General features: G+C 40.6%; 3 protein-coding genes across 3 annotated transcripts in view; 1 reads left to right on the top strand and 2 right to left on the bottom strand.

The window, feature by feature from the left end:
- Nucleotides 1–3,359, bottom strand: part of LOC109901990 (SH3 domain-binding protein 5) — a 35,860-nt gene extending 32,501 nt beyond the window's left edge. Inside the window, exons 1-2 of the mRNA XM_031786821.1 lie at nucleotides 2,931–3,359; nucleotides 2,251–2,313 (exon numbers count right to left, since the gene is read on the bottom strand). Coding sequence (XP_031642681.1) covers nucleotides 2,251–2,313; nucleotides 2,931–3,008 — 141 coding nt within the window. The 5' untranslated portion in view covers nucleotides 3,009–3,359. The remainder of the gene's footprint in view (nucleotides 1–2,250; nucleotides 2,314–2,930) is intronic.
- A 5,103-nt stretch (nucleotides 3,360–8,462) lies between these two features.
- On the bottom strand, nucleotides 8,463–10,818 carry LOC109901465 (tRNA N(3)-methylcytidine methyltransferase METTL6-like). The gene is made up of 5 exons (XM_020497465.2): nucleotides 10,289–10,818; nucleotides 10,083–10,217; nucleotides 9,822–9,992; nucleotides 9,587–9,728; nucleotides 8,463–8,782 (listed from the first exon to the last, which is right to left on the bottom strand). The coding sequence occupies exons 1-5, from the start codon at nucleotides 10,562–10,564 to the stop codon at nucleotides 8,628–8,630; spliced, it is 879 nt and encodes a 292-aa protein (XP_020353054.1). The 5' UTR covers nucleotides 10,565–10,818; the 3' UTR covers nucleotides 8,463–8,627.
- A 189-nt stretch (nucleotides 10,819–11,007) lies between these two features.
- LOC109901991 (ELL-associated factor 1-like) lies at nucleotides 11,008–17,037 on the top strand. The gene is made up of 6 exons (XM_020498032.2): nucleotides 11,008–11,269; nucleotides 11,851–11,945; nucleotides 12,088–12,224; nucleotides 12,344–12,522; nucleotides 12,620–12,865; nucleotides 12,986–17,037. The coding sequence occupies exons 1-6, from the start codon at nucleotides 11,167–11,169 to the stop codon at nucleotides 13,033–13,035; spliced, it is 810 nt and encodes a 269-aa protein (XP_020353621.1). The 5' UTR covers nucleotides 11,008–11,166; the 3' UTR covers nucleotides 13,036–17,037.
- Nucleotides 17,038–17,061: the final 24 nt, after the last annotated feature.

The following is a 17,061-nucleotide window of genomic DNA, read 5'->3' as shown; positions in this document are numbered from 1 at the left end:
CTCAGAGGTTACAGTACAGTCTCTCTGTCCCTCACACCTCAGAGGTTACAGCACAGTGCAGTCTCTCTGTCTCTCACACCTCAGAGGTTACAGTACAGTGCAGTCTCTCTGTCCCTCACACCTCAGAGGTTACAGTACAGTGCAGTCTCTCTGTCCCTCACACCTCAGAGGTTACAGTACAGTGCAGTCTCTCTGTCCCTCACACCTCAGAGGTTACAGTGCAGTCTCTCTGTCCCTCACACCTCAGAGGTTACAGTACAGTGCAGTCTCTCCGTCCCTCACGCCTCAGAGGTTACAGTACAGTGCAGTCTCTCCGTCCCTCACACCTCAGAGGTTACAGTACAGTGCAGTCTCTCCGTCCCTCACACCTCAGAGGTTACAGTACAGTGCAGTCTCTCCGTCCCTCACACCTCAGAGGTTACAGTACAGTGCAGTCTCTCCGTCCCTCACACCTCAGAGGTTACAGTACAGTGCAGTCTCTCCGTCCCTCACACCTCAGAGGTTACAGTACAGTGCAGTCTCTCCGTCCCTCACACCTCAGAGGTTACAGTACAGTGCAGTCTCTCCGTCCCTCACACCTCAGAGGTTACAGTACAGTGCAGTCTCTCTGTCCCTCACACCTCAGAGGTTACAGTACAGTGCAGTCTCTCCGTCCCTCACACCTCAGAGGTTACAGTACAGTGCAGTCTCTCCGTCCCTCACACCTCAGAGGTTACAGTACAGTGCAGTCTCTCCGTCCCTCACACCTCAGAGGTTACAGTACAGTGCAGTCTCTCCGTCCCTCACACATCAGGGTCGAGCAGAGCGTTGCTTTTGTGACGCATTTCATCTCCTCTGTCACAGCCTCCTCATACACTGAACACCATCTAAAACACACAGTGGTAAACCTAAAAATACTCGAATTCAATCCAATCCATTTGTGTAACTGTATTGCCCTTTACCCAGCTACAGCTTATTCCACTTGGATGTTGATATTGATATTAATAAAAGGCCTCAGAATGCTATAAAAAAATGCTCACAGATGTTATGGAACTACAGTCATTGTTCTGCTTTTCCCCTTGTCACAAAAGCAGTCACACGTGCTGCTTGACATGATCAATAAACCCTACTGCCAATGGTCCATTACCAGGGCATGATGACAGGCCTACATCCACTGGGCTCTGCTGCTGGCGATCCGCCTGACTCCACCAACACCAGAAGCTCTGCCAAATCTGCACGGAGCAGTAGTTAAGATTTCTTCCTTTAACATTTAACTCCGATTTTTTTAGGGGGTGCTGCAGCACCCTCAGTACCCCTACTTCCCTCGGGTATGTACCTGAGAGGTGGTTTAAGAAATGGTGAATCAGTACATCTGTGTGTTAATCCCCTTTAAAGTCAAATGCATTCAAAAAAAGGTTGGACATCAATCCGTGCTCTCAGAAACAAACCATCCTGGATAATATTTGGTTTGTGTGTCTGATGCAAAGGGTTCCCACAGAGGCCTTTATCTGATATTTTGAGACATTCATTTTGTTTACAGATTGGTGGAGCCACCGGTAAGGACTCACGTCCATGTCTCATAGAGACGCTTCCCCGATTGGCGCACCGTTGAATCCAACGGCAGACAGCTGTGCACTGAGAGACCACATCAAACTGGGTCTACAAATAAACAGATTCGACCATGATCCTCTGACTCAACAACAACACAGAAGGGGTATAATCGGAACTCGAAAAACAAGTAAATATTCCACAAGCACTCATTGAACCTCAAGATCAATGGAAACATTGTACTTTAAGTTATTGACACTTTATGCTGCTCAAGGCGGTGAGGATCCAGTAAACATTAGAAATGACAGGTATTTTATAGACTGAATGGCTCCTTTCACCCAAACGGATTTCCTAAAGACACTTTTACCTTAATACAGTTCCAAAAAGGTATGTGACTGACAGCGCCGTGCGCTACCACTTTACTGACATTTAACAGCATCCAAAGATCAACATTCTGCAACATAAACCACCTCAATGACCTGAACAGATCATCTTTCATATGCAGAGGTCAATGTCTAATGGTTGAAAGGAATTATTTGATAGTGGGTCACCTTGTAATTGTCGATCAGTGTCAGCCATGTGGTGCACTTAGGAGGGAAAATGTATGTCAAACTTGAACGTGTGTGTGTGTGTGTGTGTGTGTGTGTGTGTGTGTGTGTGTGTGTGTGTGTGTGTGTGTGTGTGTGTGTGTGTGTGTGTGTGTGTGTGTGTGTACTGTTTTACCTCCAGTTGTGTCTCACATCTGTTGATGTCGTCTGTAGACTGGTTGAGTTTCTCCAGTTCTCCCTGTAAGAAAGAGAGCAAAGGACAATATTGAGCAACACCAAGAGAAAGGAATGTAGTACAGTATCTGGGAAGTCTGCAACATTTGTAATGTGTTACACTTCTATGACATACTAGACTGAACAATAGAAGTTAGCCAGAGTGATGGTTTGAACGAACACAAGAATCAGCTACTATCTTGATTTATGGATATATTAAATGCACATAGCTTTTAAGGTTAAACAGTGTTATTTTTCAACCAATGAATAGCCTAATACACAGCAGAAGGTATATTCAGATGAACATGCTATTTGAGTGTCAGGCCTTACCTCCCATGCATTCCATTAAATCAAAAACAAGGTTGGCTAAAACATAGCCCATCATAAACATAACCAGTAGGCCTACATCGCAACTAGGTCAGGTACAATACAGACATTTTGTTCAAGGTAGACAGACACTCTTGATAAATCAATAAATTATTTATTTTTTTAAACAATTTGACCCCAAATCAGGCAGACTTTCTGCCAGTGATAATACATACTCTTAAAATGTCCATTGGATGGTGAACGTATCAAATGCAGTTAAATGAATTGATTAGTTAGTCTCAATTGAAACAAAGAGCAATTGTTATTATAACGTACCTGAATTCTAGGGTCCACCTCCTCTTCTTCGTATTCCGAATCTTCGTCAGACCTATTTTCCTTCTCCAAATGGTCCATTCTGGATGATAAAGCTGTGTGCTGTCGGAGCGAACAAAGCCAATTTCCAAGAGACGCTCTAACAGCGACACAGGAATTTCCAGAACACTCTCAATCACACTGCAACGTTGGCAATGATAAAAACGATTTTTGAAATATGTATAATCAAGGCGATATACAGGTAATTGAAAGACAAAAGAGTGATAATCGTCATGTATGTCAATTGACTGAGCAGCGCTCTGTCTGCGTCCAATACACTGAGCAAGTGATGATGAAATGACTTGTGTACGAGTATCTACAGCGTAACGTTACGCCCCTTCTGCTGTCCCAAACCGATGCATTTATAGATGTATGTACCACCAGAGACTACTTAATGTGTGGTAAAACAGTTATAACACGCTGAATATACAATTTGGGAAGCTCAATACATTTTTTTATAAATGTCATTAATATATATTTATTCCCACAATAAAATGTTCCAGATTTCAGATAATAATGAATGGTATTGGTATTTAATGAATACCCTCAGATATTCAGTTCCCCTGCATTCCACAAATGCCAGTTAGCCAAACCCAACCAGATACCCTCTTTGTATTAGTCAACTCCAAAATACCAGATACTCTCTATTCTAGACTCACTTTTTCCAATTCTCAGATACCATATACTGTGTACTCATAACATAAGTAGCCCAGTGCTGAGCAGCGTAGCACCATAAGCAATGCATGATACAGTAAATGAATGGGGGGGGGGGGGTCTTATAGATTAAACATGCGATGTTGGTCTGTTAGGTCTGGATTCAAAGAAATAGAGTTCAAGAACAATCTGATGATGTATCATTCATAGATCTAGAATTATATTCATATGGTATCATGCACGTCAGTTGGAGATAAATACTCACCCCAAGTAATATCAGAATGGGAAATGGCCTATATAATCAAAACCTTATGTTATATTGATTTATAGCTTCCAGCTTTTTATAACAATTCCTTCACGTTGAAATTATACCCATAATAAGGCACATTTATGTTCTAAAATCATATTAAAATGCATTATTTAAAGCAACATGATCTGTGTTTCAGAAGTTGAGATGCTGTTGTGTAAAAACCCACACCAATCATGTTAGACAGGACTCATTTGGGATTGTTTTACATCTGAGTGGAACTGTCCCCTTTTTTCATGGACATTTTTTGATCTAAATCTTTTTAAATCTCACTTTCTCTCAATCTAAGGTAATGGAATGCCCGATATGTAAATGTAATGTGTAGGTGGTAATGTTATAAAGAGCTTGTGAAGCGACAGAGGCTTTGAATGACACATATCAGTGCTATTGCTTGACATTAGAACATAAGGCTCAGTTATCATTCAACTACCATTAGAATGCTTGATTTCCAGTCATTTTACTGCAGTGCACTATGATGACAAGACAGACCTAATCAAAGCTATTGAGCCCATACAATCTAATCAGGTTCACTTCTTGTTAGCTGTGTTTGTCCCATCCTGATTCAGACACCATGTGACCCAGATATAGTAAATATGATTAGATAGGCAAATAGCACCAATTCACATCATCAGTGAAGGACCCTTATCCTCAGACACAGTTCTGTTCAACAGTCCATTTTGTTCGTTAACCTCAGAATATAAGAGGTTGCTGCAGTGCGTGATTAGACAGCCGTGGATAGTAAGGTGAGCTACAGTACGTAAGTTCAGGGTACTCAGACAGGGCTGTTCCCATAGCTAGGACAGGAGGATAGCATCTCTGCAGTGTGGGACTACATCCAGGTATTACACCCTCTTTTTCTCCCACACACACAAACACACACCTCTTGGACCTGTATTCACACAGGTACAGTCAACACAAACACACACCTCTTGGACCTGTATTCACACAGGTACAGTCAACACACACACCTCTTGGACCTGTATTCACACAGGTACAGTCAACACAAACACACACCTCTTGGACCTGTATTCACACAGGTACAGTCAACACAAACACACACCTCTTGGACCTGTATTCACACAGGTACAGTCAACACAAACACACACCTCTTGGACCTGTATTCACACAGGTACAGTCAACACACACACCTCTTGGACCTGTATTCACACAGGTACAGTCAACACAAACACACACCTCTTGGACCTGTATTCACACAGGTACAGTCAACACAAACACACACCTCTTGGACCTGTATTCACACAGGTACAGTCAACACAAACACACACCTCTTGGACCTGTATTCACACAGGTACAGTCAACACAAACACACACCTCTTGGACCTGTATTCAAACAGGTACAGTCAACACAAACACACACCTCTTGGACTTGTATTCACACAGGTACAGTCAACACAAACACAGGGGCCTACTTACTCCTTCTATCGCTCTCTCTTTCTCTCCCTCTCTCATACCCACATCCAGACACCCTTGTTTTCATTCCCCATGCCCATCAGAGGGGAAAAGAGAGAAGCAGAGGATGGCTGGCAAGCAGACAGGCAGATTGAGGGGGGTGATTGTTTTGACAGTTATGTAACTCAGACTGTCTGGCTGCTCACCTTAAAGCCATCGGACAGAGCAGCTAGAGCGGGCCTGTCAGAACTCCAGTTCACTGACAGTGTTAATAACGAGACACAACGACAGGAGGAAGCAGATCAACCAGTCAGGAAAACCTCAATGACTTTTCCCACAGCGCTCCAATCTGATTGGGTCGTGTCCCGTTTGGAAAACCGTCTTGGAAAACATCCGCTACCCATTCACCGACAGAGAATAACATGCCTCATTTAGGAGGATCACATATATTGTATACAGCCCAGTAGGATGGCAGTGATCAGGCGGGGAGTGGGAGTATGCAGTATATCAAGAACCAATGTGAAATCAGGATTAGTATTTCAATAGGCATTCATAACTACATAGACAACAGTGTTTCTCCAATACTTTTTTAAAACCATAATCCCCAAAAAGTCACATCTAGGACTGTGAACACATGTATTTATTTATTTTACTGAAAACAATATAAGTCAATATCATTAAGATCCCTTCCTAGGTAATTATAGAGGAAACGGTGTACTAACCTTATCTCACAAGCCTATAGCTTCCCACATTACATCACTGTAACTACTATCAAAAGCACAAGGTCATCTACAGCAGTCAGCATGTTGTCCACCCAATGGAATTAGTCTGAATAACAGGATATGTCAAACCCCTCCAGATATAGAGTACTAGAAGGCTATGAGCTCTTGTGGAGCAGAGCTGACCTCAGCCGGAGCCTGTGCCTGTGCGAGAGTCTTTTCTACAGGAAGTGCCCTCTCTATAAAGGAAAAGACACAGCAATATAAGAGAGGCGGATCATGGCATGGTCCTGTTTAGTAGGGTGGAACATTCAGAACATTGAGGAGGGAGATGGATTGTGTAGAACGGACAACGCTGATAGATATGTACTATATTCATTGAACGTGGAATAGACGTTGAATTGAGTTCTGTACCCAGTGGGTAGGGTCGGTCTGACCTGGCACTGCACTGATTATCTGATCTATAAATCAACCCCATTTCTATACAAATGTCAGTGAAACTGTGCAAAGCCTTTCTCAGACTAATCTCTTGTGGACAGATATTAACATGGGCTCCCGAGTGGTGCAGCAGTCTATGGCACTGCACCTCAGTGCTAAAGGTTGTCACTACAGTCCCTGGTTTGATTCCAGGCTGAATCACATCCGGCTGTGATTGGGAGCCCCATAGTGCGGCGCACAATTGGCCCAGGTTTAGCCGGGGTAGGCCGTCATTGTAAACACTTTGGTTCTGGGTTGCTGAAAGGATGCCCAGACCTACGTGAACCTACCTGGTGATATAAAGAACCCTTTTAAAACAGCAGTGCTTTGCCATTATCTACTGAATAAGTAAACCCAGAACAGGCTATAAAAAGCCAGAAGGGAACCTTTGAGCCCCAAGTGTCAGCAGACAGTGTCTGGTGGGGTTGTGGCATTTCACTGAATGTCACACTCCTCATGTACTGTGGATCCAGCTTCCCTCACGTTCCTGATGATGTGAGAGAAATGAAAGGTGTTCCCTTGTCTCATCTCCCAAAGGTGACATGGCACAAACCCACACTGACCCAGTCCACTGCTGGAAAGGGCAAACGCGTGGTGGGTTCAGTTCCACATGAAAAAATACACACAAAAAACCTGCACGTGCACCTGCACATACGCACACGCCCAGACAGGATAAGCACCTGTAGAGGTTTTTGAAAAGGTTACATGTGATTAAAAATTCAGTTGCTTGCTGCTGACTCAACCTACTACAGGGTCAGGGGTCACTTTGTGGTGTCACAGAAGGGTGGATTTGGAGGGGGGACAGAATAAAAAGAGGTGGTCTCAAAATCTAATCCAGATTCTCGTTGTTCAGTGCATAAAGACATAAAAGTAGAGTTATTCTCGTAGTGGTAACTTAAACATCTCAGGATCTGTTACTGTTGCACTAAAACAAATCCTGCCCACTCAGAATCATTAGGTGCAGAATCTCAGACACCAAGAAGTCAAATCTTGCATAATTGTGTCAGATATGTTACATGCATCTGTCCACCAGATTGTTAGGTGCAAGATATCTACATTAAAACATCACTTTTACATTTTTACAAGTCAACATGGGTTTGCCAACTATGCACATTGTGTATGAATGCTAGGTAAACATGATCACCTGGAAATATAAAACAAATTGAGCAGGATAAAAAAATGAGACATTTCGACTAACCAAGGAGCATTTGATGTTACATATTTTTTTTACAGGTTTTGTTGCCCCCTTGTGGTAAAGTAAATGTGTTACATGATTGGAAAAGTTGGCAGCAAAAAATAGTATTGGAACTTTAACTACTCCGAAACTATACAACCAAACCTTTCTCTCTAAGAAATTCTCCATCATATACACATATAGTTGTATCACTGGTGTAAAGTACAAATACTTTGAAGTACTACTTAAGTAGTTTTTTGGAGTATTTGTACTTTCCAACTTCAATTTTTTACATTTCTAAAGAAAATATGTACTTTTTACTCCTATACATTTTCCCTGACACACAAAAGTACTCATTACATTTCAAATGCTTAGCATGATAGGACATTTGTCAAATTGACATACTTATCAAGAGAACACAGTCATCACTACTGCCTCTGATCTGGCAGACTTCACTAAACACAAATACTTTGTTTGTAAATTATGTCTGTGTTGGAGTGTGCCCCTGGCTATCAGTAAATAAAACATCAATTGTGCTTTCTGGTTTGCTTAATATAAGGTATTTGAAATGATGAATAGCATTTACTTTTACTTTTGATACTTAAGTATATTTTAGCAATTACATTTACTTTTGATTTACTATTTAAAACCACACCATTTTTGACTTTTACTCAAGTAGTATTTTAGTGGGTGACTTATACCTGAGTCATTTTCTATTAAGGTATCTTTACTTTTACTCAAGTATGACAATTGGGTATTTTTTCTACCAGTTTTATTAATAAAAAAGCATAATCAAACAAACAGCACTTAATCAGCAATACAGCAGTGTAGGCTTTTGTCCAATGATGTCCATTCATATATGAAGGTCTCAGTCCATTTGTGCCTTTAAAGGTTTCAAGCATTTGTTGAGGAAAGGGACTTCAGGAGCCCTGTAATTGGTCTGGCCTTCGGAACTTGCTTTGAAGGAACACCCTGGGCACACAAAGCCCCTCCTTCTTATTGACCGTTTCTCGTAGCACGTACTCATTGGTTACACTCTCGAACCCCGCCCCTCTGAACAGGTCTGCTAGGAGCTCTGAAACACAGACAGTTCAGATTTGGTATTTTATTAGGATCCCCATTAGCTGTTGCAAAAGCAGCAGCTACTCTTCCTGGGCTCCACACAAAACATGAAATAATACAGAACATTAATAGACAAGAACAGCTCAAGGGCAGAACTACATTTAAAATAAATAAAGGCACACGTAGCCTACATATCAATGCATACACACAAACTCAGTCAAATAGGGGAAAGGTTGCATTATCTGTTTTTTAAACCAGATTTGCTGTTTATTTGAGCAATATGAGAAGAAACGGAGTTCCATGCAATAATGGCTCTATATAATACTGTACGCTTTCTTGAATTTGTTCTGGATTTGGGGACTGTGAAAAGAACCCTGGTCACATGTCAGGTGGGGTAAGTGTGTGTGTGTGTGTGTGTGTGTGTGTGTCAGAGCTGTCTGTAAGTTGACTATGCAAATAATTTGGAATTTTCAATACATTAATATTTCTTAGAAAAAGAAGAAGTGATGCAGTCAGTCTCTCCTCAACTCTTAGCCAAGAGAGACTGGCATGTATAGGATTTATATCATCCCTCTGATTACAATTAAGAGCAAAACGTGCCGCTCTGTTCTTGGCCAGCTGCTGTTTAACTAGGTCTTTCCTTGCAGCACTGGAGGATAATCAAGATTAGACAATAATCAAGATTAAAAATGTATAAACAGTGAGTCCCATAGAAGAGACTTCTGGGCGTAATTCGAAAAGACAATAAAGACAAAAAACATAAAATAACTACTGAGGGAAAATGTAGGAGAGGAAAGAGAAAGAGGAATGGACTGACCTTTGGAAAAGAAATAAGACCTGGTGCCATCCTGTCTGACGTAGAAGTTCTCTCCCAGTTTGTTTCCCGCCTTAAACCTCATCATGGCGTGGTCATACAGGCCATAGTCCCTAAACAGAATGATGCCCCCTGGCTTCAGAACCTGACACAGAGAACGTCAATTCAGTCCCAAGTTATTTTGAGGGTGTTTAAAGTGTTTACTGCAGTTTCATCCTTTTCCTCAGCCCTGTCTCACCCTGTAAATGTTGTCCAGAGCCTGCTGCATCTTGTTTGGGTGGATAGCTGAGAGGACAAATATGAGTGTGGCCACATCCACACTGCCCACTGGGACATTACCCCTCAGGTCATCCTTTGTCAGGTCACACTGGAACACACTGCAGCGCTCAGTGCAGTACAGGGAGTGTTCCTGAGGACAAAATGAAAATGACACTGGATATCAGTGTTGTTTTGTTAAAAGTCCCACTGGCTCTGGATCATCAGTGGTACATCTTCTTACCTTCACAAACTCCACAGCTCGTGGTGAGAAGTCACAGGCATAGACAAAGATGTTAAGGTCTTCCTCCAGTAGTGGGAAGATGAAGTTCCCAACCCCACAGCCAGCTTCAAGCAGGACCAGCTTCTGGACTTCAAACTGAGAGAAAGAAATGTATTGGGATGCACCCCTAGTAGGGAACCTAACAACTTCCTATGCCATCTTCTTACCTCAAGGCACACTTTCAGTTCTTCAAACTCTCTGGTGGTCCAATGCCTATCCTTGAAAAAGTGTGTTGTGTTCCTTTTGTAAAACAAGTCCCAGTTTTTCTGTGCCTCCTTTTCCAACTTCATCTGCTTGAAGTCAGACACCAAAGTCTGGTCACCTGCCCGTTTCTCCATTTCTTTCTCATTCAAATTCCTGCCAGTACATGTTTTTCTTTGGACAGGTGGGATAAGACATGGCAACCCAACATTGGAGGTGTCGTCTTGCTTTGATAGTGCCATAACTTGCACTACTGTAGTTTACGATAGTAGCTTATAGCAGCACGTCCTTGACATCCTCAAATCTATTATTTCACCAATCCATATTAAATTATCCAGCTAATGTTAATGGATGGTACTAACACATTATAGTGATAGACTTAATGAAAATGCAGGGAATATTTCCACATACATTGTTTATGTCCAGAAATGTTCTAAGATTTCTCGTGTGGCATGTAGTCTTCTTCGTCCGTGTGGGAACAGTGTTTGGTTACGATGATTCCGGCCTGTTTATATCAGTCAGTAAAAACGTTGTACTTATTCGTATGAGGGAAATTCGTATTATTATGCTAATAGATAATAATACATTGTTACTAATTCTAATGTACTAAATATGCTGATTTGTGGGTGTTTATTTAGGGGTCAACCCAATTATGGTGTTCAGATCCTATCGGTGACATTTCAGCACTGGAACAAAACAGGAAAAGGAGTGGTCATGTGACGTATGGATTGTTTCGCGAAAAATCTTAGCTAGCTGCACAGCTAGCTAAAGTATCTAATCATCATTCAATTTTTTAACGCAGCATAATTTAAATAAATGTGAATATTAAACTTCCAGCAGAGTCATGAATGGGAGTACAAATCCGCTCTTGGACAAAGAAGAACATGTTTTGAAGCTCGGAGAGAGCTTTGAGAAGAGGCCAAAATCGTCATTTCACACCATCAGATGTTAGTAGCCAGACTATTTTTAGTGATTAAATATAAATGTGTAAATATGCGAAGTTTATTTGACTATACCCAACTTTAGTCACGCCTTTTGACAAGTTGGTCAGCTAGTTAACGTTACCTAACAATGTAGCTTGTTACTGTTAGCTAGCTTGAGTACAAAAAAACGAACAGTACTCCGGTACGGTACATTACCAGCAAAAATATTGTAATCAGATTACAAATACTTTTGAAAACGTAGGTAGCGTAAATTACTTTTAAATTCAGGAAGGATGTTTGCAAAAAAATACATTAACACCTTTCTGTATTCTCAATGACATTCAATTCAGTACTGAAGAAAGGTGCAAGTTTAAGGTTGTTCCACCTGAATTAGTCAGAGACCACTATTATGATGACACACCAAATTTGTTTGATGGGCCCTTTTGTATTATTTTTACTTCTTCTAATGCCTCTTAAGGGGAAAGTAATCAGATTACGTTTTTGAGTTTGGGAAATTTTAAAGTTATATTACTGATTACAATTTTGGACAGGTAACTAGTATTTCTGACCTTATAATTATCTTTCCCACTCTTTCACACTTGTAGATGATTTTAAACCAGCTTCAATTGACACAAGCTGCGAAGGAGAGTTGCAAGTCGGTAAAGGAGAGGAAGTCACCATCACATTACCTCACATTCCAGTAAGAGTGGGTGTTTTTTAGTCAACTGTGGTCTTTTGCCTGTACTGTACAATGACAAAAGTTTTTTCTGATAACTCCACTGCAGAAAGATGAAAGCAAACAGTGTACTTGATCATGATACTTGTTATTGTGTTGTTCGTAGGGCTCTACACCACCCATGACAGTATTCAAAGGGAATAAGCGGCCATATCAGAAAGACTGTGTTCTTATCATCAATCATGACACTGGGGAGTACATGCTGGAGAAGTTGAGCAGCAGTATCCAGGTCAAGAAAACCAGGTGAGGGGTTAACCAAAACACTGTCTCAAAAATGCATAGTAACAATTAACCTTTAGGATAAATGTGTTTTGCAGATCATTTGTGACAGTAGATGTGCAGCTGTTGACTTTGTTTTTCAGAGCGGAGGGCAGCAGTAAGATCCAGGCCAGGATTGAGCAACAGTCGGTGCGTGCCACTGCCACCCAGCCTTCAGCGCAGTTCCGTGCCCCCACTAAGCCTGGTGCAGGGGCCAAGACCTCCCCCTCCCCTTCCAAGGACAACCCCTCCCCTGAGCCCCAACTAGATGACATCAAGAGAGGTGAGCCTCTTCATGTGTTGCCACCACTTTTACCAAGTGATCATTCTTGTTTCTCTATTGACTGTTGCCTCTGTCATCCCCTCCTGTCCTGGCACAGAGCTGCGAGCGGAGGTGGAGGTTATTGAACAAATGAGCAGCAGTAGCGGCAGCAGCTCATCTGACTCTGCCAGTGGTTCTGGTAGTGGGGACGACAGCTCCAGCAGTGATGGGGAGCATGACGCCCCTCACCCCCAACCTGTCCCACTCCCTCTCCCCCACATCCAGCCCTCCCCCAACTGTAATCCCATGGCCAACGGAGGAGCAGACAGGCAACAGGGCAGCAACCAGCTGATGAACACGCTCAGTGAGTACCAGGGCTGGTAGGGCCAGTGTAGCACTCTACGTTGGGGGGACTACTAATAATTGATCTCTCGATTGAAGTCTGTAGGTGGTGGTTGCAATGTGTGTGTTGGTGTTTCCACAGGGAACGACCTCCAGTTGAGTGAGTCAGGCAGCGACAGTGACGACGACTGAATCTACCCATCTACCTCTCATTATCACACCATCTTGCTCTCCTCTTTCTTCTCTTTGCCTGGTTCCGTTGTTTTGCTGCTGTGGCAACCGACCAAACTGTAAAGTCTGGTTTTATTGTATTTTTTTTATATCTCTTGAGAAACCGGCCAACCTTGAGATTTAATAGTGTGTTTTTTTGATTAGCTGTATATTTTGTTTTGTATTTTTAAATCCTTTTACATATGAAAACATGCTAAAGAATATATATTATAATGCAGATATATATATATTTTCTGTAGTTAGAGCTCCTAGTTGTATCAACTTGTATCACAAGTCTTTGTTGTTTTCTTGTTTCTTCACAAGGGGAGGGGCTTATTTGGACTATATCACCCCCATCTTCCCTATTTATCTGGAAATCAAAAGAAGGCACTGAAAGCATTTCACCCCATTCCATGTTTTAATCAGAATCATGACACTTTCAAAAATCAGTCTTTCAAGAGGCCAGGATGCAGCTCACATCAATCTAAGCTATAAAGGATACTAAAGGACATACTCATATTTTTCATGTAAAATCAGTTTCAATTGACCACTTACTAAAGTGTTTAACAGGAATATTGACCTGTTCTGGTGAACAGGTAAATATCAGTAACAGGTAAATGGTAGTAAATGAGCCTGGGTCAATCCTTTACATGTCAAAGCTCTTTAGTTTAATTGTAATATCATAACTTTCAGCAGTTTCCACCTAAAATATTTTGCATTGCTTTAACAGCACCTGTCTCACCTAACAGTTAAATGCAACTAACAACCAGTACTTACGAGTTCATCATACCCTTTATAGCTAATATTCTACTATTTCAACATCTATCATTTGACTTTCTGATTCTGTCTCACTCAATAGCTAGATTGCCATCCAATTGGTGACAGATTTTCATGCGAACATTCTAAAATCTGCATTAAAACAACATGTGCATATTCCCACCAGATATGTTTCCATCAAATCGATGTGTTGCGGATAACGGTATGTGTGTGATGACGTGGAGCGCATAAATACACGTTTAATGGGTTTCCATCGCATTTTAAACTACTAATGTTGCGTTATATTGCGAATCTCTGGTCTTTGCACGTGCGCTCTAGCCAACAGCTCGCAGGTAGGCTAGTCTACATGATGAGATTATTATGGATAAAGCGTGATTATCTTTTATTTGTCAAGTGGCATCCTAGCATCGATCATCATGTCACCAGAATAAGACCCTCGATATTTATTGGAAAGGCTCAATCACCGTGCACTTTCACCACCATGTAAAGTTTATCATCATTTATTTCATATAGCCTAATAAACTGCATGCTTTCCGTAGTCGTAGTGGGAGGACCACACAATATCATCACACGACTCCAAATGTATTTCGATATGATAGTTATATCAATATTTGCACATGAAGGCGTTTCCACTGCCATTTCTCGCATTATTAATTTTACAGACACACTGTCTACTGTATTTTGTTTTGTCGAAATTTGGAAAGTTTACCGACAAAATGTGCTTTTTCTACCAGACTTGTCGTGGCATTGTTTTATCCGACATGTACTTTACTCGCATGAAAAGGTTGGATGGAAACCTGGTTACTGGCCCAACCATATATTACTGTCCCAAATTCCCAACCGTATATCACTGTCCCAAATTCCCAACCGTATATCACTGGCCTAGTTTCAGACCAGTGTAGACATTTTCAGAAGGACCAAAGAAGCAAAACAAGTAGTTTTTAGAATACAGACACCGAACTTCTATTTTTACTTAGAAATGCGTCTATTTTCACTAGATGTTGAGTTATCCATAAAATGTAAACGCTGATATAAAATGACCACTTGTTTTTTTCATCGGTTCCATAGATTCAACTGATTTGGAGTGATAGCAGTCACGTTGGATCACATGTGACAGTGAATATCATTTGATACTCTATATCATGTGCCCTGTAACAAAACAATCCCTAATCCAAAATATCTTGATGTATCCCCCATAGAGATGTGACGTTGTGGCTGTATCCCTGCCATTGTATCCCAGTGGGCACTCACCCAGTGAGACGTTGATCAATGAAATTTCAACCTTTATTCACCCACTCAAAAAGTCAGCCAGAAGTTTGTTGAATTTCCGGTGTGTTATCACTATGCATTCAACCATCCAAATTCCAATTCGAAAAACGGTGATTTCTAGTTTAGTTATAATCTAAATGTTATCACTGCGCTTTCAACCATTTTAAACCACAAGGTTCAAATGGGAATAAAATGTCAGATCATTTGTATTTATACAACAATTTGATGTGTTATCACAGTATAATTTAATAGCACGACCAAATGACCTGGATTGCAGCTGAGACTACATTAAAATCACATAGTACAAAGTGATCAATAATGTTTGAGATTCTGCACAGATTATTATAGCAAACACCTGCAGTGTTTGAACATGCACGCTTTCAATTATTACAGAAGACATATATAGTTACTGTAGGCTAACCTCAAAATGTGACCATGGATGTGTGTTACTCATTTTAAGATTGAATAAATACTGTTACATTAGTTTGTAAGATAGCCTTAACTTTAGGCTATTTACCTTATTCCAAAAGTCAGCCAAATATCAACATTTTAAAGGATATCTAATGCTTGGATGGTTTCATCCTATTCTTAATCCTATTCTTTAACTTTTATTTTTGGTTAAATTGGAGACGTGAATCCAACATATCATTTGTTAACTTGTCGTCAAGTTAATAGGCTATTTACTGTGATGCAAAAGTGATATTGAATTGTGTTTGGTTGTCAACACAACCAAATATCAACATTTGAAGGAGATGTATCTTTTTTGCCCTGATTTAGTATAGCTTTAATTCCAATTTGTCTACAAATTAACAATTGATATGTTGAATTAATGTCTCCATCTCAACCAAGAATCAAAATGAAAGGATGTGACTAAATCAAAGTTTAAGTGCATTTAAAGACAGATGTGATTTAGTCCTATTCTTAGAATCTATCTTAGATTTTTGGTTGAGATGGAGACATGAATCCAACATATCAATAATTAATTTGTAGATAAACTGGAATTAAAGCCAGACTAAGTCAGTGGCACAGATGGAACTATCCAATCAGAAGATAAATCTCCTTCAAATGTTGATATTTGGTTGCGTTGACAACCAAATACTATTCAATATCCAGTTTATCTACAAATTAATAATTGATATGTTGGATTTGCGTCTCCATCTCAACCAAAAATCTAAGTTATCTAGTCAAACTTTAAATGCACTTTACATAAACTTTAATGTAGTTCTATTCATTCACTTAGTCCTAGTCTGGTCAGTGACAAATATCAAAGCTAAGCAGGGCTGGGCTTGGTTAAAACCCTGGATGGGAAACCAAATGAATAGCTGTATATAGATCAACTCTCCAACAGAAGGTGCTGCTGAACCTATTGTTATTTTTCTGATAGTGGATATGTCGTTGAAGATCTGATGTTGTTTCAAAGGTACAAATTCAACATATTTTATACAAGGTTTGTCTATGTTGAAAATTGGTTACAACGATGACATAATCCCGTGGTTGAAATTCCACCCTCAAAATAAGTTGACATTGATCACTTTTTTAAAATCCAATATATTTTCCACATAGATTCCATGTCACAAAACATTGACAAATTTACGTTGAACCAACGTTGATTCAACCAGTTTATGCCCAGTGGGATGTGTGTTCATAAGGTGCTTCCATGGTATTTAACTGGTGCTGTTGTGTGTCTGGGAAAGCAAGCAAGCGATGTGTGTACAAATGTAATATAATGTTTTGTTTTCACAGCAGTTTGGATCCATGTAGTTGGATGCTATTTCCAATGTGTGTCTCTCTGGCATCCAGTGTTATTTCTGACCCATACTGTTACTGTCCCAGTACAACCTCTCTTGCCACATTTATCGAGGTGGTTGACTTATTGCGTTTATCTCTAGGTTTTGTGCTTTGAGGTGTATTAAAGTGTGCACATGTATTTCAATTGAATTAACTTTTTATGTGTTGACCTCA

Source organism: Oncorhynchus kisutch, linkage group LG13 (assembly GCF_002021735.2).
Source record: "Oncorhynchus kisutch isolate 150728-3 linkage group LG13, Okis_V2, whole genome shotgun sequence".
Lineage (NCBI taxonomy): Eukaryota > Metazoa > Chordata > Actinopteri > Salmoniformes > Salmonidae > Oncorhynchus > Oncorhynchus kisutch.
Note: the sequence above shows the minus strand (reverse complement) of the source record. Positions and strands in the feature narration are given on the sequence as shown.